The sequence below is a fragment of the Pogoniulus pusillus genome, chromosome 27 (assembly GCF_015220805.1).
Source record: "Pogoniulus pusillus isolate bPogPus1 chromosome 27, bPogPus1.pri, whole genome shotgun sequence".
NCBI lineage: Eukaryota > Metazoa > Chordata > Aves > Piciformes > Lybiidae > Pogoniulus > Pogoniulus pusillus.
The window spans coordinates 3,373,904-3,393,874 of NC_087290.1; the positions used below are offsets into that span (position 1 = coordinate 3,373,904).

The 19,971-nt window shown below is 54.6% G+C and overlaps 2 protein-coding genes across 10 annotated transcripts in view; both read right to left on the reverse strand.

Annotated features, from left to right (window-relative positions):
* The window catches only part of MPO (myeloperoxidase), a 41,345-nt gene extending 39,700 nt beyond the window's left edge, over positions 1-1,645 (reverse strand). Inside the window, exon 1 of the mRNA XM_064166259.1 lies at positions 1,573-1,645. Coding sequence (XP_064022329.1) covers positions 1,573-1,645 — 73 coding nt within the window. The remainder of the gene's footprint in view (positions 1-1,572) is intronic.
* A 6,309-nt stretch (positions 1,646-7,954) lies between these two features.
* Positions 7,955-19,971, reverse strand: part of TSPOAP1 (TSPO associated protein 1) — a 96,880-nt gene continuing 84,863 nt past the window's right edge. For 8 of the 9 annotated variants that reach the window (XM_064166179.1, XM_064166185.1, XM_064166183.1 and 5 more), the window contains 3 exons: positions 17,921-17,992; positions 16,213-16,335; positions 7,955-9,472 (listed from right to left, as the gene is read on the reverse strand). In XM_064166179.1, coding sequence (XP_064022249.1) covers positions 9,263-9,472; positions 16,213-16,335; positions 17,921-17,992 — 405 coding nt within the window. In that variant the 3' untranslated portion in view covers positions 7,955-9,262. Of the gene's footprint in view, positions 9,473-11,839; positions 11,898-16,212; positions 16,336-17,920; positions 17,993-19,971 lie in introns of all 9 variants that reach the window. The other variant, XM_064166182.1, reaches the window with a different exon arrangement.

Consider the following 19,971-nt stretch of genomic DNA (forward strand, 5'->3'; position numbering starts at 1 on the left):
GCTCATGCTTAGATGGAGCTTTCTATGCTCCAGTTCATGCCCTTTGCACCTTCTCATTGCTGAGCACCACTGAACAAAGCCTGGCCCCATCCTCCTGACCCCCAACCTGGAAGTACTGAGCAGCACGGAGCAGGTCTCCCCTCAGGCTGCTCTTCTCCAGGCTAGAAGCCCCAAGGCTCTCAGCCTTTCTTCCTCAGAGAGATGTTCCAGCCCTTTGCTGTGCCTTCTCAAGCAGTTAAGACCTGGCCCAGCAGTGCTGCTGCTGGCTCACGAGAGAGAGGCACATCTGGAGATGCAGATGTTCCTCAGGGGAGTCTCAGAGAGTCACTCTTGGGCATGAAAAGGTTATCTCCATTGGTGGTGGCTTCAAATAGCTGCTGTGAGAGAGGCAGGACAGAGGCACTGAGTGCAGCCTCAGCAGGTTTGCTGCCCACACCAAGCTGTGTGGTGCAGCAGCCAGGCTGCAGGGCAGGATCCATCCAGAGGGACCTGGGCAGGCTGCAGAGGTGGGCACAAGCCAAGCTCAGGAGCTTCAAGAAGACCAAGGGCAAGGTCTTGCAGCTGGGTGGAGGCAATGCCAAGCACAACTCCAGGCTGGGCAGTGAGTGGCTGCAGAGCAGCCCTGAGCAGAGGGACTTGGGGGTGCTGCTGGAGGAGAAGCTCCAGAGGAGCCAGCAGTGTGCACTTGCAGCCCAGAAAGCCAAGCAGAGCCTGGGCTGCAGCAGCAGCAGTGTGGCCAGCAGGGCAAGGGACATGATTCTTCCCTCTGCTCTGCTCTGCTGAGACCCCACCTGGAGTCCTGCATCCAGCTCTGGAGCCCCTGGGACAAGAGGGCTGTGGAGATGCTGGAGAGTGTCCAGAGCAGGGCCAGGAGGATGCTCAGAGGCTGCAGCAGCTCTGCTGTGAGCACAGAGTGAAAGAGTTGGGGCTGTGCAGGCTGGAGCAGAGGAGGCTCCCAGGGGACCTTCTTGTGGCCTGCCAGGATCTGAAGGGGGCTCCAAAAAGCTGGGGAGGGACTGTGGAGGCTGTGAGGGAGTGGCAGGAGTTGGGGGAATGGAGCAAAGCTGGAGGTGGGGAGAGTGAGGCTGGAGGTGAGGAGGAAGTTGTTGAGCAGGAGAGTGGTGAGAGGCTGGACTGGGTTGCCCAGGGAGGTGGTTGAGGCCCCATGGCTGGAGGTGTTTGAGGCCAGGCTGGCTGAGGCTGTGTGCAGCCTGCTCTAGGGTAGGGTGTCCCTGGGCATGGCAGGGGGCTTGGCACTGGCTGCTCCTTGTGCTCCCTTCCAACCCTGCCTGATTCTGTGAGTCCAGGATCCCTCCTGCTCTTTCACAGGGGATGCAGCAGCTCTGAGCTGCCCTCCCCTTTAACCACTATCAGAAGTCTGATGGGACATGAGAAGAGCAAGCTGTGAGCAGGCAGGATGCTGCCCTCCAGGATGCAAACCACCTGTGCTCCTTCTGATGTCTCTTCTGGACCTTGCTGCTTACAGTAGAGTAATACAGGCTCTTCTAGGCTTAACTTGACCTTCCCTGCTCAGAAAAGCCTGCCCTGCCAAAGCTGAGCCTGGGACCATACCGTGGGAAGAAGATAGGGATGCCTGGCACAGGCTGAGGATCATCAGCAACCCCAGGAAGACTTCTGCCTTCATCCCTGCAAAGGAATGCAAGGGGTGAAGAAAACCAAGCCTCTGTGGCTCTCTCCATGTGCTGCAGAGGTCAGTGCCCATGCTGCACCTCTTGAGGAAGAGGAGGAGGTGGCCTCCTCCCCATGCAGTGCTCCACAAGAGCTGCCTGGGAGAGCCTTGCAGAGATACATGGAAGAGGACCTCAGGCACTGGTGGGAAGACAGTTTTGGAGCTATCACAGTATCATCAGGGTTAGAAGAGACCTCACAGATCATCAAGTCCAACCCTTTACCACAGAGCTATGAGGACAAGACAGAAGGGAGCAGGGGACAGAGCACACTGCCAGGGCTGCAGGTGGGCAGGTGGGCAGGGACCCCAGGCACCAGCACTGAGCATGCAGGGAGAGCTGATGCATGGGGTTAGAAGAGCTAGAGGGGAAGAGGGATCACAGCATGGGAGGTCCTCCACACACAAACACTTGGGATGCTTTTGGCCAAAGCTGCCCCACTCACCTCTCAGGGCTGCTCCAGAGCAGTCAGCTCTACCAGAAGGAGCCCAGAGCTCTGGGCTGTGCCTGCTGGGCACTGCTTAGCAGCCACTCTGCAGCTGCTGGCAAGAGTTAGCCCAGAATCTCCACCTTCAAACTCCAAGCAAAGCCCACTCCCTGTGGAGGACTCCCCAGCCACAGCAGCAATGTGCTGCCAGCCCTGCAGCAAGAATGAAGCATTGCCAGAAGCAGACCTCAGCTGGATGCTGCAAACAGAGCCCCAGCCCCACAGTCGCCCACCCATGGCACAGAAAGAAGTGCTCCAGGAAAGGCAAAGCTGCTGTGCAAAGGGCTCTCACCTGAGGTCTTCTGCTGTGCCTGCCCTCACTGCAGCCCCTTCTGTGCCCTTGCTTTTATCTGCAGCAGAGCCTTATCTGCAGGGGCTGTCCCAGTGGGGCTGAGCCATGGGGCTTGGGAACGCCCCCAGGGGGGCAGTGCAGCAGCTTTGGTCTCCTATCCCAGCTCCCTGGCAGAGGGACTCCTGTGCACCCACCTGAGCACTCAGCCTGCTGCCCATGCACAGCTTCCACTGGTGTTTAGTTGCTGAAGGCCTCATTCAACCTTCTTCTGAACACTGCCAGGCTTGAAGCCTCCACAACTTCCCCTGGGCAACCTGTCCCAATGCTTCACCACCCTCATGGGGGAAGAACTTCCTCTAATGTCTCATCTCAGTCCAGCTTCTTCCAGTTTGGAGCTGTCCCTCCTCCTCCTGTCACTCCATGGCTGTGCAGAAAGTCTCTTTAACAGAAATAAAGTTTGGTGTTTTGAAGGAAGAGGGCAGGGAGGGCAGGGAGGGCAGGGAGGGCAGGGAGGGGAGGGAAAGAAAAGCCAGGAACTGCTTTGGTCTTTTTACAAACCCTACTACCCTTACTTTGCAGTTTCTTTTTAGCCTCAAGCTCCTAAATTACTCCAAATTTCTCTTAGCAGAGACCTCAGAGAGCTCAGCTAAGGCCCTGGCTGAACCCAGCACATCCCTGCAGGTGTTCAAAGGATGATTTAGTGGGCACAGAATGATGGAATCAAGCAGGCTGGAAGAGAGCTCCAAGCTCAGCCAGCCCAACCTAGCACCCAGCCCCAACCAACCAACCAGACCATGGCACTAAGTGCCTCACCTGGCACAGGCTGCCCAGGGGGGTTGTGGAGTCTCCCTCTCTGGAGACATTCAAACCCTGCCTGGATGTGTTCCTGTGTGATCTGCTCTGGGTGCTCCTGCTGTGGCAGGGGGTTTGGACTGGCTGAGCTTTGGAGGTCCCTTCCAGCCCCTAACCTCTGCAGAGGGGTTTGGACTGGCTGAGCTTTGGAGGTCCCTTCCAGCCCCTAACCTCTGCAGAGGGGCTTGGACTGGCTGAGCTTTGGAGGTCCCTTCCAGCCCCTAACCTCTGCAGAGGGGCTTGGACTGGCTGAGCTTTGGAGGTCCCTTCCAGCCCCTAACCTCTGCAGAGGGGCTTGGACTGGCTGAGCTTTGGAGGTCCCTTCCAGCCCAGAGCATCCTGTGACCCCAGGACACTGTGTGGCCTCTGCTGCTGACAGTGCTGAGCACACAAGGCTTGATGCTTGTGCTGCTGCTCAGCAGAAGGCTCACCCAAACACTTGGCCACACACCACCCCCTGCAAGCAAGGTCATGATCTGCAGATGAACGTTCAGGAGACCTCTCAAAACCACTCTCCTGCTTTCTGAGGCAGGTCTGAGAGCAGTGAAGGAAGTTCTGAGTTGTGCAAGGTGCTTATTGGCACAGATCTGCACCAACTGCCCCACCACTGCCTTTGCCAAGTCCTCCCCCTCTGCCTGCTGGGGCTGCATGATGCAGCAGATGAAGGACCCAGAGAGTGGCTTTGAAATGCCTCCAGCACTGCCCCTTGGCTCAACAGCAGGGCTGCTGTGCTGGCCCTTCTGCACCCTGCTGCTGCTGCCACCTCAGCCAGCTCCTCTGCTTCTGGCTCCAACCTGCTGAGCTGGCACAGCACAGAAAGGGGTGGGGTGGGGGCACCTCCTGAGGGCTACCTGAAAAGCCACAGGAGGTTGCTCATGGATGCCTTGAAGGCCAGGAGTGTTTGCTCAAGGCTACCTTAAAGGCCAGGAGTGTTTGCTCAAGACTGCCTTGAAGACCAGGGAAGGTTGCTCAAAGCTGCCTTGAGGACCAGGGAAGGTTGCTCAAAGCTGCCTTGAAGATCAGGGAAGGTTGCTCAAAGCTGCCTTGAAGACCAGGGAAGGTTGCTCAAGGCTACCTTGAAGGCCAGGGGAGGTTGCTCAGGGCTACCTTTGAAAGCAGGGGAGGTTGCTCAAGGCTACCTTGAAGGCCAGGGGAGGTTGCTCAGGGCTACCTTTGAAAGCCAGGGGAGGTTGCTCAAGGCTACCTCGAAGACCAGGGAAGGTTGCTCAAGTGAGCTCTACCTCCAAGGATGCAGATCTGCCTCCTTGTCTGGACCCTGTCCCAGCACTGCACTGCTCTCATGGGAGGTGTTCTTATGTCCAATGGGAATTTTCTTTGCAGCAGCATCTCTTTGCCTTCAGAAGAGACTCTGACCCCCTCTGCTCTCCCATGAGACAGCTGAAGCCCACAGTGAGGCTTCTGAGAAGGGCAACAGAGCTGGGGAAGGGCCTGGAGAAGAGGGCTGGGCAGGAGCAGCTGAGGCAACTGTGGGTGCTCAGCCTAGAGAAGAGGCTGAGGAGAGACCTCATTGCTCTCTACAGCTCCCTGAAGGGAGGTCAGAGTGGAGCTTGGTCTCTCCTCCCTAGTATCAAGCTATAGGAGGGGAGGAAATGGCCTCAAGTTGCACCAGGAGAGGTTTAGGTTGGACACTGGAGAAACTTCCTCACCAAAAGGGTTCTCAAAGACTGGCAGAGGCTGCCCAGGGAGGTGGTGCAGTCCCTGCTGCTGGAGGGGTTCCAAAGAGGCAGGGGAGTGGTGCTGAGTGCCATGGGCGAGCACCAGCCTTGGCAGAGCCAGAGAATGGTTGGACTGGAGGATCTCAAAGGTCTCTTCCAACCAAAGCAATTCTCTGGTTCTGTGACTCCGTGGCAGTGTGCTGGGAGGCTGCCAGTGTGCACCTCCTGGCAGCACCAGGGCTGAGGAGCCTCCTGCAGGCAGGTGGCCTCCAGCTATGGGCAGCTCCCAGCACAGGCAGCTGCTGGCTCTCTGCTGAAGGCTTTTTGCTCCTGGGTTCCTCCCCTGCTGATCTGATAAAGCAACGACAGTTTCCTTCAAAAGACCTCAAACTCCTCTTTTAGGAAACAGGGGCTGGTAAATTCAGTTAGGAGAGCAACCAACTTCCTCCTGCAGGGCCACTACCAGCTCATGATGGCTGTGATCACTTCCCAAGCCTGCTTCAGAAGCTATGGAAATCCCTTCCAGCAGCCATGGCTGCAGCAACTTTATTTCTTCAAAGGTTTCTGCCTGCCTTTGCCCTGAGTCCTGCCCCAATTCCTCCCACCAGGAGACAGAGGTTCATTGGGATGATCTCCTGAAACATTTCAATGCCAAGCACAACTGCAGGCTGGGCAGTGAGTGGCTGGAGAGCAGCCCTGAGCAGAGGGACTTGGGGGTGCTGCTGGAGGAGAAGCTCAGCAGGAGCCAGCAGTGTGCACTTGCAGCCCAGAGAGCCAAGCAGAGCCTGGGCTGCAGCAGCAGCAGTGTGGGCAGCAGGGCCAGGGAGGGGATTCTCCCCCTCTGCTCTGCTCTGCTGAGACCCCACTTGGAGTCCTGCATCCAGCTCTGGAGCCCCTGGGACAAGAGAGATGTGGAGATGCTGGAGAGTGTCCAGAGCAGGGCCAGGAGGATACTGAGAGGCTGCAGCAGCTCTGCTGGGAGCACAGCCTGAAAGAGTTGGGGCTGTGCAGGCTGGAGCAGAGGAGGCTCCCAGGTGACCTTCTTGTGGCCTGCCAGGATCTGAAGTGGGCTACAAAACAGCTGGGGAGGGACTTTTGAGGCTGTGAGGGAGTGACAGGAGTGGGGGGAAAAGCTGGAGGTGGGTAGGTTCAAGTTGGAAGTGAGGAGGAAGTTGTTGAGCAGGAGAGTTGTGAGAGGCTGGAATGGGTTGCCCAGGGAGGTGGTTGAGGCCCCATGGCTGGAGGTGTTTGAGGCCAGGCTGGCTGAGGCTGTGTGCAGCCTGCTCTAGGGTAGGGTGTCCCTGGGCATGGCAGGGGGCTTGGCATTGGCTGCTCCTTGTGCTCCCTTCCAACCCTGACTGATTCTGTGATCCTAAGTGCCCTGTGGGTTCTCTCCAAGCAGCTGCAGTGCTCCAGCCCACATGGATTGCAGTGTGTGAGGATACTCTCATCACAGTTTCTCTGTGCAGGCTGTGTCCCAGAAAGAAGCAGCAGCACACCAGAGCCACTCTTGGGGCTTCTCTAAACAGCCCCAGGGCTCAGTCTCACCAGAGGAAAGGAAGGCTCCTAGATTAATTGGAGCATCCTCAAGCCATCAGCATCACACACAGAATTAACCAGGTTGGAAAAGACCTCTGAGATCACTGAGTCCAACCTAGCACACTTTAATTAACTAAACCATGCTTAGCTCTGTGACTCTTGCCCCCACCCTTCAGGTAGTTACAAACATGAACAGGATCTTCTCTCAGTCTCCTCTGCTCCAGACTACACAGCCTCAGGTCTCTCAGCCTCTCCTCACCAGGCAGACGTTCAGGTCCCTTCAGCATCCCTGGAGCCTCTCTGGGGCTCTCTCCAGTAGTTCCCTGGAGCCTCTCTGGCACTGGGGAGCCCAGAACTAGACCTCCCCAGTGTGCTCCTGCATGCTTCTCCTCTGCTGCTGCCTGGCAGACCTGCTGACCCCAGCTCAAAGGGAGTTGATCTTCAAGGCCAGTGGCTGTGAGCAGCAGGACAAGAGAATGAGCTGCGACGACTCCTACGAGTACCGAACCATCAGCGGAGAGTGCAGCAACAGGTGAGGGGCCCTGGCAGCAGGGGCTGCAGGCATGGGCCAGGGTCACACAACCAACCAGGCTGGAAATGACCTCCAAGATCATCCAGTCCAACCTAGCACCCAACACTGAGTGCCCCAGCCAGGCTCCTTTCAAACACCTCCAGCCACAGACTCCACCACCTCCCTGGGCAGCCCATTCCAATGCCAATCACTCTCTCTGACAGGAACTTCCTCCCAACATCCAGCCTAGACCTGCCCTGGCACAGCTCCAGGCTGTGTCCCCTTCTTCTGTTGCTGCTTGCCTGGCAGCAGAGCCCAACCCCACCTGGCTACAGCCTCCCTGCAGGCAGCTGCAGACAGCAATGAGCTCTGCCCTGAGCCTCCTCTGCTGCAGGCTGCACCCCCCCAGCTCCCTCAGCCTCTCCTCACAGGGCTGTGCTCCAGGCCCCTCCCCAGCCTTGCTGCCCTTCTCCAAACACCTCCCAGCACCTCAACATCTTTCTTACACTGAGTGTCCCAGAAGTGGGCACAGTGCAAAGAGGCTCCAGAGGAGGGCATGGACAGATGTGCTGCCAGCAGATCCAGAGAGGGAATTCTGCCACTTAGCTCTGGCGAGACCTCACCTGGACTACTGCATCCAGGTCCGGAGCCCTCAATCCAGGAAGGCCATGGAGCTGGTGGAGCAGGTGAAGAGAGGAGACATGAAAATGATGGAGCAGCTCTTTTAAAACCTCGAGGGATGAGGACTCCACCACCACCACCTCCCTGGGGCAGCCCATTCCAATGCCAATCATTCTCATCCTCTCCCACCCCTCTTAGAAGGCATGACCGAAACTTCTGCTTTTGTTTTGTTGTTATTGGGGTGGGGGTTGGGTTTTTTTCTGGTAAGGAAACTGTGAGGGTTGGGGCTTTTTTTTGTGTGAAAATAGACTTTTATTATCAATAAAATTCGATATGAAATAAAAAGAGGTCACCAACACTCTGCCGCCACCGCGCGCTGCCATCGCTCACCTACCTCACAGCTCAGCCTCAAACAACAAAACCAAACCCCAAAGAACCCCACTGGGAGGAAAAAAAAGAAACCCACATGCAGAAGGAAAAGGAAACATTGGAAAGGATAAGAAAATCAGGGAGTACAAAAAGAAACCCTTTCTGTGGCTTTGCAAAGGGAAGTGTCTGAACACATCATCATCATCAAAAGAAGCTTTGAACTCTCCAGCATCCACCCCCAGCTCATAGCCTCAGGAGCAGCCCAAATCCCAATCTCAGCCACGTTGAAACTGGTGGAGAGGCAGATAATAAATAAGGGAATAAAGAGGCAGATAATAAGGAAGGAAATAAATAAGATTGGGTGAGGGAAGGGAGATCAATAAATAAATAAATAGAGAAATAAATAAGATTGATAAGGCAGAGTCCCCAACCAGCTCCTGGGGGAAAGGGGAGGGGAGGGGAAAAAAACCCAGCCAAGAGCAAGCTTCCAGCAAAGCCCACTCTAAGGGGCAGAAGTTTTGACCTCCTTCCTCCTGCTGAAACCTGGCTGAGGCCCTGGGGGATGCTCCTAGGCACAGCTGCTTATTTACAGGTTTACAGTACAAAGAACTTCACTCATCAGCCCAGAGACAGCAACCAAAAAACAAAAACCCCCAACCCAGAAACCCAAAGCTAAAAAAAAAAACCAAACACCAAACCACAAAGGGATTGATGGGAACAGAACCAAAAGAAAGTGCAAGTTTTCTTTGCAGGAAGGGAAGGAGTTGAGACAACCTCTTTTGGAGCAGAGAAGTACCAGGGGGTGTAGTAGGAGAGGGCTCTTGCTAAGGGTGCTGGGGGCTCTGCTGGGAAAAGTTAACTTACAACCAGGACAGCGTTTGGAAAGGAAGAGATATTTACAAGGGAGCAGTGCATGGAGGGCTGCAGGGAGCAGGACACACTACTGTGGAGGTAGCTGCATCCTAGAGCTGAGGCCATGCACATCCCCCCCCCAACCCCAGCACCAGCAGGTCGTCTGCAGAGCCACTGCCCACACCGGGTGGGCACCAGAGGCTGGGCTCTCAGCAGAGCCCAGAGCTCACTGAGCCACCCAAGAGTTCTCTCTGGTCACCAGACACTTTGTCCCTAGGAAAACACTCAGCTCAGCTTATTGCAGAGGGCTTCTCCTCGCTTCTCAGTCTCTGGATGGACTGCACAGGCAGCCTGGACACAGCCATTGGTCCCTGGTTAAGTTTTCTTAGCGGCCCCAAGCTTTCTGAAGAGCTTTTTGCCCTTGGAGAAGAAGCCTCTCTTCCTTTTGCTCTGCCCAGAGCTGCTTCTGAGAACAGCCAGCGATGCCTGCTCTGGACTCTCCTCACCCATCACGAGGCAGGAAGGTGGTGGAGTAGGAGGAGTTGGTGAGGAGTCACTTTGAACGACAGACCCATCTGGAGTGAGCTGTGGAGGGGTAGAAAAGAGAAGAACAAAAGAGGAATTAGAGTTGGTGAAGGACACCACAGCAGCCTCAGAAGCCTGGCTTCTCCCCACCCCTCACCCTGCCAAGGCTCAGCTCCTCTAGGCAGTTGTAGATCCACTTAGGAAGTTTCCAGGGGAAACAGGAAACCAGGCAAAGGAGTGAGCTCCTTTTACCATCAGGCTCCCTGCCTGCTGAATGTGAGGCAGGCTGTGGATGGAGCCTGCCTGGACTGCAGCAAAGCCTTTGGCACTGTCTGCCACATGCAGCTCCTGGCACAGCTGGCAGCGTGTGGCTGGGACAGATTCACTCTGGAATGGGTCAAGAACTGGCTGCAGGGCTGGGCACAGACAGTGGTGGTGAATGGTGTCACAGCCAGCTGGCAGCTGGCACTGGTGGTGCCTTTCAGTACCTGAAGGGAGCCTACAGGAAGGATGCAGAGGGCCTGGAAGATGATCAGAGGGCTGCAGAATCTCCTCCATGGACACAGACTGAGAGAGTTGGGGCTGTTCAGCCTGGAGAAGAGAAAGCTCCAGGGAAACCTCAGAGCAGCCTTCCAGGAACTGAAGGTACAGGAGAGCTGGGGAGGGATTTTTGACAAGGGCTGGAAGTGACAGGATGAGGGACAATGGTTTGGAACTAGAGCTGGGCAGATTTAGATTGAACATGAGAAAGAAATTCTTTACTCTGAGGGTGGCAGACACTGAAACAGGCTGCCCAGAGGAGTTGTGGACTGGAGGTGTTCAAGCCCAGGCTGGATGAGGCTTTGAGCAATCCTGGTTTAGTGGGAGGTGTCCCTGCCCATGGCAGCAGGGTTGGAACTCGATGATCTTTGATCACATTCTGTGATTCTGTGCTCCACAACCTCCCTGGAGGTGTTCAAAGCCAGGCTGGATGAGGCCTTGAGCAACCTGTTCTAGTGGGAGGTGTCCAAGGCCAGGTTGGATGAGGCCTTGAGCAACCTGTTCTAGTGGGAGGTGTCCCTGCCTATGGCAGGGGGAGGTTGGAACTGGATGATCTCTGAGGTCCCTTCCAGCCTAACCCAGTCTATGATTTGAAGTGGCCCAATAAACCTTCTCCAGTTTCTCCTGTGGAGCCTGCATGGAGAGGCAGGGACCCAGATCCACTCACAAATGTCACAGGTTATGTCCTTGTGACAAGGATGCTGCAGTATAAACACCACTACCAAAGAGCAAGCAGTTAAAAGGCAGTGCCCAGAAGTTCCCTGCCTTTGTGGCTGGAAAATCCTGATGATTCCCAGCTGTGGTCCACAATTCCCAGGCAGATTTCCACACACTTATAGGCAACCTGATACACAACCACCAGCAGAGGTTCTCAGAGGTCTCTACTTGGCAGAAAAGCAACAGAACCAACTCACAGATTTCATCTGGTAAGAGACAAATGCCACTAACACTGAGGGGTTCTTCTCTAAGAGAAACATGGAGGGGAAATTGCTCTGCCAAGAGCCTGAGGAAAGCTTTAGGGCTGCTAAAGAGAAGAGTCAGGTTAGTGTTCATGGGGCTGGTTTTCAGTGCTGCCTCAGGGATTGCAGATTGCCACAATTCCAAGCAAACAATGTTTGAAACCAAGGGAAAAGCCACAGCTCTGCCCCCACCAAACCTCTCCCCCCTCAAAACTGTGCAAGTGCTGTCAGACAGCACAAGGTAAGGTTCAGGGACTCAATATTCCTCCTTTCTTAAGTTGATGGTGTGCAAGGGTGGGTCAGGACTATACTCAGGAAAGGATAAACTCCAAAATTACAAGCCACAGGGTAAACATGAGGTGTGACCATCCTGAGCAGGGCCTTGCAAAGGCTGAACACAGCTTTTGGCTGTTGATGTGCCTGAGCAGTGGTGGAAGGGCCAGGATTAGGGTTAGGATTACAAAGCATCTCTTATCTAAAGCTGAATATCCAGCACAGTCCCATCTGGTCCCCAAAGTCACCAGATAACTGTTCCCAACAGTTAGGATGGGATGTTAGGAACAGGTTCTGCACCAGGAGGAACACTGCCAAGAGGTTGCCCAGGGAGGTGGTTGAGCCTTCATCTCTGGAGATATTCAAGGTGAGGCTCAACAGGCCTCTGAGCAACCTGCTCCAGTGGAGGATGTCCCTGCTGACTGCAGAGGGGTTGGACTGAAGGACCTTTGGAGGTCTCTTCCAACCCAAACCATTCTGGGATTCTAAATACATTGATCCAGAGTCCCACCTGTCAGGCCACCAGATCTGAAGGTGGACTTATTAGAGGAGAGCCCCAAAGCAGCCTGCCAAACCAGAAGCAAGGAAAGGATAAAAGCACAGCCCCAGGCCCCTCGGTGTGGGGGATTGAAGAGGTCTTCTCACAAAGACTTACATGGTTGCTCTCTATGTATCATTCATATCTATCACTGGACTCTTCTCTTCCTCATTCTCTGAAGAAAAGAACCATCACAGGTGCACAAGACAGGCAGAAATAAATAGATGAGATCAATTAGAATCAGACAGGTCCTTTACAATCACTCTTTTGACAGCAACTGCACATCACTGAGCCAAAAACTACTCATTCCACAGCTGCAGCATTAAAGCAACTGCTCTAAGTTGGGAAGCAGGAGTGTTTCAGGGCCCTGGCTGCTGACTGTAACTTCTTGGATGCTCCTCCTTGTGCTGTGTGGTTTTGTTTATTGCTTCTTTGTGGTATTGAGGCTTTTGTTATTGCTTAATCCAATCTGCAAATGCTTTCGGTTTGAAAGCTGAAGTGCTGCCACCTCCTTCAGGCAGCTGCATTTGTCCCCTCATTCTGAAATGGTACCACCTTGCCCAGCTCATTCTGGGAAAGGAAACTGTCCTTGTTCTCAGGCCTTTGGCACAGCAGCAGGGAGAAGGGAAGCATCCAAACCTCAGATCCAAGAAGTTACAAGTGACTTTCAACGTCGCTCCTGATGGTGCTGGAGAAGCTTCTGCCACCACTGGAACCAGCTGTGACACAAGTTCCAAAGCCCTGCTGTGATGCCACAGTGCATGCCCATGCCCCAGGATGTGTCAGAGCCCAAGCTGAGACTGCCAAGTTTGATGGGAGTCTCTTCACACAGCACTCCTCCAGAAGCTGCCAGGCATCTTTTGCTCTTGGTGATTATTTTGGCAGCCACCCCAGTCCCTACAACCCAAAGGTGCTTGTTTGTGTTGTGTGTGCCAACACCATACCACTTCAACAAGCAAGGTCCTTAGTGCTATGGAGTCATGCCCCAGGCATGACTCTGCTCTTGTGAGACCCCCCCTGGAGTACTGTGCACAGTTCTGGAGCCTCCAACACAAGGACATGGAACTGCTGCAGTGAGTCCAGAGGAGGGCCATAAAGATGCTCAGAGGGCTGCAGCAGCTCTGCTCTGAGGACAGGCTGAGAGAGTTGGAGCTGTGCAGCCTAGAGAGGAGAAGGCTTCCAAGAGACCTTGGAGTGGCCTTCCAGTATCTGAAGGGGGCTCCAGGAGGGCTGAGGAGGGACTACTGACAAGGTCTTGTCATGACAGGAGTAGAGGAGGAATGAGTTTGAAGTGGCAGAGGGGAGATTGAAATTGGGTGTTAGGAAGAAGCTGTTTGCAGTGAGGGTGGTGAGACACTGGCACAGGGTGAGGGTGGTGAGACACTGGCACAGGTGGCCCAGGGAGGTTGTGGAGCACAGAATCACCCAATGTGATCTTTGATCACATTGGGTGATTCTGTGCTCCACAACCTCCCTGGAGGTGCTCAAGGACAGGTTGGATGAAGCCCTGAGGGACCTGTTCTGTGCTTCTGTGCTCCACAACCTCCCTGGAGGTGCTCAAGGCCAGGCTGGATGAAGCCTTGAGCAACCTGTTCTAGTGGGAGGTGACCCTGCCTATGACAGGGGGTTGGAGCTGGATGATGTCTGAGGTCTCTTCCAGCCTAAACCATTCTATGATTCTATGACTGCAACACTGAGAGAGTCCATCCTAGCTCAGGATGGGCCTCAGATGATTTACAGGAGGAGGTGCTGCTTCTGCCTTACCCAGCAAGTGTTCTGCCCATGGGTAGGGATGTTGTGACTGCTGTGACAGAGCCAAAAGCTCAGTGGGGTCAGCTTCTGCCTCTCCTCAGCAATCACTGAGCATAAACACACTGAACTAATGCACTTCACTGCAGTTAACTGTCTCAGGTCTGGGGCTGAGCAGGGTAACTGCACTGCTTTCAAAAGGGGGTAAAGGTGTCTTGGAGATTTGGATAGATTTGGATTGCAAAGCCCAGGCAGGAGGAAGGATTCCACATGGTTAAGGAGTGCTAAGCCAGAAGCCCATGGGACATCCAGGCAGAATCCCCTCCTTGGTGAAGCAGGGAAGCAGCAGGACAGGAGGCAGTCTGGCACAGCACAGAAGCAGCCAACACAAAGTCAGGCCTAGATGGCCAATGTGGCTTCAAACCAGAGCAGAGCAGATTTAGACTGGGTGTTAGGAACAAGTTCTGCACCATCAGGGTGGTGGAACACTGTTAACAGGTTGCCCAGAGAGGTGGTTGAGGCCCCATCCCTGGAGATATTTAATGTGAGGCTCAACAGGGCTCTGGGCAACCTGATCTAGGTGAGCATATCCCTGCTGAGTGCAGGGAGGTTGGACTGGATGAGCTTTGGAGGTCCCTTCCAACCCAAACTGTTCTACTATTCTATGATTCTCACTCATATTAAATTGGCTTCATCATCATCACCTAAATATTCCAAGTCCCCAGACCTCAGGCTACAAAGATGTGTAAACCATGTGCAGGTGTAGAGCTGAGGGCCATGGTTTAGTGGTGCTGGTTAAGGGCTGGATTTGATCTTAAAAAGGCTTTTCCAACCTAAATGATTCTCTTGATTCTACAGCAGCTCAGGGGTTAGTTGAGCACCAAACCTATCAAATGGATCCTGACTTAAGACAAACATTTCCTGCTCTGCAGACCCAAGCTGGGGAAGCTCTGCTGAAGCCCTGGCAGAGAGAAGTGGAGACAAATGGGAAGGTGTGGAAAGCAGGCAAGCCTGGACCCTGCCTATTGTGTCTGAGCTGTTCCTGTCACATCAGAAATGTCATGAACCACAGGAAAAAAGCTCACAGCCTTCAGCACAGAGAACTCTCTGGGCCATGGTACTGTGTCCAGGGAAGAGTCACCCACTGCTGAACCCAGCACCAGTGGAAAACAGAGAGGAAAGCAGAGCAGCAGCAAGCTGCAGGGCAGCAAGCAGGAGCAGCTATGCTGCCTGCTCAGCAGCAGAGCAGACAGGGCCTTGTTAGCCTGTAAGGCCAGTGACAAGGCCAGGAGATGGCAGGTGAGACTGGTGCTGTAGTCTCCTCAGCAGCACACCAGAAGAGAGGGATGGAAGCAGGAATATGGGAAATAAGGGCAGATTCCTTGTGGATCTTACTGTTAAGCAGCCAAATTCCTCTCTCTTACTCTTCACATCTGCAAATGTCTGACCCTGAGCCCTGAAGGTTACCTGACTCCCTTCCAGGGCTCCTCATGTTGGCAGGTGTAGGCAGGATCTGTTGCAATGTGCCAGCATGGAGCAGCACTTACAGGCTGGGAGGAAAGGGACCAGGCAAGCACAAGGGACCCAGAGAACTTCTGAGTTTAGGAGGTGATCCACAAGCTACCCACAAACCTTACTTCAGAGGCAAGCCTGAAACCTGCCCTTCATAAGGTGGCATCAAGGGTGACAGTTCAGACCCTGTACCCATAAAGCCTGAAATGCCTGGAAGCAGGAGAGGAGGCTGCAAGTGAAGCCCAAGGGAGATCAGGCAGCATTTCAAGACAGAAATGGGACAGAGAATAGTGGGAACAGAGAAAAAGAAGAGCTGAGCATGGAAACTAGGACAAGGAACACTGCAGAGAGCAGGGAAGCCTGGGTGGCAGCAGTGGGGAGTGCAACAGAGGATTCAGGGGCACACACTTCCCTAAGGACTGACTCTCAGCCAGGTTGGGCCTGCCCTTACACACTTCTATGGGCCTGGCACCACTGGACAGCTCCAATAACCTCCCAGGATGAACAGAAGGTTGAGTACACATGAGCTGGGATCAAGCTGTGTCCCTCTCTGTCTCCCTCTCTCTGGAATGAGACAGCAGATGAGGTCCAGGAGTGACCAGGGAGGTTCTACACTTTCAGCCTCCCCCACTAAGGGCAGACTGAATCTGGCAGAGGAGCCACAGCTCCTGTTGAAGCATTTGCTTTAAGAGCATCAGCAAGGTAATTCAAGAGGTTAGATCAACCTCTGAACTCCTGTGGGATGCTTTCAAAGCCTCAGGATCCATCCCACAGCTCCCCAGTGTGCTGGGAATTTATCTGGAAGCCCCTCAGACTGCATTAAGGATGGGAAGAGCTTGGTGTGTGGGTATCACTAACTCCAGAACTCTGAAGCATGGTCAAGGTCCTGTGCCTGGGCACTCAGCTGCTTTGCTTGCAGCAGGATTTCACCACTGATCCTCCTGTGGAGCCAAACAATTTGCTGGTGGGAGCTGGGATGCTCTTTGCTCACCTGACCATAAGGAAACTGAGGCCCCAGAGCACACTGCTGCTTTGTTTGCACTCTGAGCAGGCCTTCAAGAAGACCTCCTAGGACTCCCTTCTAGACATTTGAGCATCTCCCATGGGATGAACCAAGCTGCATGCAACAATGTGAATGACTGCATCAGATGCTGCAGGCTGTGCAGTGCCCCATCTGCAGCCACACCACAGGCTGGATGTCTGCTCCCTGCAGGGGCACAGAGTCTTACCTGGCTCTCAGCACTCAGGGGGAAAGCTTCTTTGTCTTTTGCATGATGTTCCTTGCCTCCATCTGCAGTTACAGCTTCCAAGAAGTTAGATGGGACCAGTCCTCTCTGTTGGTTCAGCTCTCCCTGCAAGACCAACATTGAGTTCTCACATCAGGTTTTGAGGCTGATGGAGAAATAACAAACAGAAAATCACAGAACTGCCAGGGCTGGAAGGGACCCCAAGGATCACCCAGTTCCAACTCCCCTGCCATGGGCAGGGACACCTCACACTAGATCAGAATCACAGAATCAACAAGGTTAGAAGAGAGCTCAGCCAGTCCAACCTAGCACCCAGCCCTGCCCAACCAACCAGACCATGGCACTAAGTGCCCCAGCCAGGCTTGGCTTCAACACCTCCAGCCACACAGACTCCACCACCTCCCTGGGCAGCCCATTCCAATGCCAATCACTCTCTCTGACAACAACTTCCTAACAACATCCAGCCTAGACCTGCCCTGGCACAGCTCCAGGCTGTGTCCCCTTCTTCTGTAGCTGGGTGCCTGGCAGCAGAGCCCAACCCCACCTGGCTACAGCCTCCCTGCAGGCAGCTGCAGCCAGCAATGAGCTCTGCCCTGAGCCTCCTCTGCTGCAGGCTGCACACCCTCAGCTCCCTCAGCCTCTCCTCACAGGGCTGTGCTCCAGGCCCCTCCCCAGCCTTGCTGCCCTTCTCCAAACACCTTCCAGCACCTCAACAGCTCTCTGTAATTGACCAGCCCAGAACTGGACACAGCACTCAAGGGGTGGCCTGAGCAGTGCTGAGCACAGGGGCACAAGAACCTCCCTTGTCCTGCTGCCCACACTGCTCCTGAGCCAGCCCAGGATGCCATTGGCTCTGCTGCCCACCTGGGCACTGCTGCCTCCTCTGCAGCTCCTCTCTGCCAGCACCCCCAGCTCCCTCTCTGCCTGGCTGCTCTCAGCCACTCTGGCCCCAGCCTGTAGTGCTGCTTGGGGTTGTTGGGGCCAAAGTGCAGAACCCTGCCCTTGGCCTTCTTCAATCTCATCCCCTTGGCCTCTGCCCACCCATGCAGCCTGGCCAGGTCCCTCTGCAGGGCTCTCCTACCCTGCAAGTTGCTAAGAGCCCCACTCAGCCTGGCCTTGAAAACATCCAGGGATGAGGCTTCCTCCACCATCCCGGGTAACCTGTTGTGGCACAAGGATGCTCACAGGGCTGCAGCAGCTCTGCTGTGAGCACAGACTGAAAGAGTTGGGGCTGTGCAGGCTGGAGCAGAGGAGGCTCCCAGGGGACCTTCTTGTGGCCTGCCAGCATCTGAAGGGGGCTCCAAAAAAGCTGGGGAGGGACTTTTGAGGGTGTGAGGGAGTGTCAGGAGTGGGGGGAATGGAGCAAAGCTGGAGGTGGGGAGAGTGAGGCTGGAGGTGAGGAGGAAGTTGTTGGTGATGAGAGTGGTGAGAGGCTGGACTGGGTTGCCCAGGGAGGTGGTTGAGGCCCCATGGCTGGAGGTGTTTGAGGCCAGGCTGGCTGAGGCTGTGTGCAGCCTGCTCTAGGGTAGGGTGTCCCTGGGCATGGCAGAGGGGTTGGACCTGGCTGCTCCTTGTGCTCCCTTCCGACCCTGACTGATTCTATGATCCTGTGATTCTATGCTCTCCTGCCACTAGATGGACTCCAGCGACTTCAGCCGCAGCCCCAGCAGCTTCCCGTTCCCGGACTCACGTAGTAGAAGCCATCATCATCCATGGACCCAAACACAGTGATGATGTCCCCGGCGCTGAAAGTCAGCTCAGCCTGCAAAGAGCAAGAGAAGGACAGTCACAGGAGGGAAGCACTGCCTGGAATGTCTCACCAGAAACACGAGGTCACCCTGGGCTTCCAGCACAACCTGACCCTGAGAGAGGGAGGCCACTCTGCCAAAACCTGCAGCAGAGCAGCTGCAGTGGGCAACTGTGGAACCCAGCACTAAGAAAGGGTTTCCTATACTCACAGCAGAGCAGAGCCCATCTCTAATGCTTCAGAATAGTCCCTGCCACCTCTTCTTGGGGAGAAGCAGCTGAGCAAGCACCAGAAACACCTTTGCCTCCTTTAAATGTGACTGCTACAGGCTGGTCCCTCAGATGAGCCTGTTGTGTATGCAGTGCTCAGGGGTTAGGCACTACAGAACCCCTGTGAAGGAGAAGATCAGAACATGACCACACAACACACTTCACCATGAGCCAGCAATGTGCTCTGGTGGCCAGGAGGGGCAATGCCATTCTGGGCTGGATTAGAAGGACTGTGGCTGGTAGGTCAAGAGAAGCTCTCCTGCCCCTCTACTCTGCTCTGCTGAGGCCACATCTGGAGCACTGCATCCAGTTCTGGACCCCCCTAGTTCAGGAGGGACATAGAACTGCTGAGAGTCCAGCACAGAGCCACAAAGATGTTTAGAGGAATGGAACAGCTCTGTTAGGAGGAGAGCCTGAGGGAGCTGGGGCTTGGAGCTTGAAGAGAAGACTGAGAGGTGACCTCACCAACATTTATAACGATGCAAAGGTGAGTGGCAGGAGGCTGGAGCCAGGCTCTGCTGGGTGATGCACACTGACAGCACAAGGGGCAATGGGGGAAGCTGAGGCAGAGGAAGTTCCATGGATAGATACATCAGGAGGAATTTCTTCCCTGTGAGGGTGCCAGAAGCCTGGCACAGGCTGCCCAGGGGGGTTGTGGAGTCTCCCTCTCTGGAGATATTCAAGCCCTGCCTGGATGTGTTCCTGTGTGATCTGCTCTGGGTGCTCCTGCTCTGGCAGGGGGTTTGGACTGGCTGAGCTTTGGAGGTCCCTTCCAGCCCCTGACTTTGTGTGATTCTGATTCTGTGATCACTCCTACCTGTCCTGCCAGCCAACCCAGCACACACTCCACGGGCACAAGAGCAAAGACAAAGGTGTCAGCAGGTTCTTCTCAGGGAAGAAATTGCCCAGTGAGGGCAAAAAAAGCTGCTCTAAGATAGCAAAGGTGGAGTCTCCAAACAGGCTGTGTCCCACTCATGACTCAATGGCTTCAGAGGCACTTCACAGAACTGTTAGCTGGGAAACATCTACCTCTAACAGATTCCAGACTCATCCCACTGGAATGGAGGCCTTGGATATCATTGAGTCCAGGCCTGCCAGGTCACCACCAAACTATATCACTCAGCACCACCAAACCACGTCCCTCAGGACCACCAAACTATATCACTCAGCACCACCAAACCACGTCCCTCAGGACCACCAAACTATATCACTCAGCACCACCAAACCATGTCCCTCAGCACCACCAAACTATATCACTCAGCACCACCAAACCATGTCCCTCAGCACCACCAAACCACGTCCCTCAGCACCACCAAACTATATCACTCAGCACCACCAAACCACGTCCCTCAGCACCACCAAACTATATCACTCAGCACCACCAAACCATGTCCCTCAGCACCACCAAACTATATCACTCAGCACCACCAAACCACGTTCCTCAGCACCACCAAACTACATCTCTCAGCACCACCAAACCATGTCCCTCAGCACCACCAAACCACATCCCTCAGCACCACCAAACCATGTCCCTCAGCACCACATCTACACACCTTTGAAAGCCCCTCAGGGATGTGGACTCCACCACTGCCCTGGGCAGCCTGGTCCACTACTTGATAACCCTTTCAAGGAAGATATTTTTCCTAAGGTCTAATCTACATCTGCCCTGCTGCAACTTAAGGCTGTTTCCACTTGTTACCTGGGAGAAGAGGCCAACTCCCACCT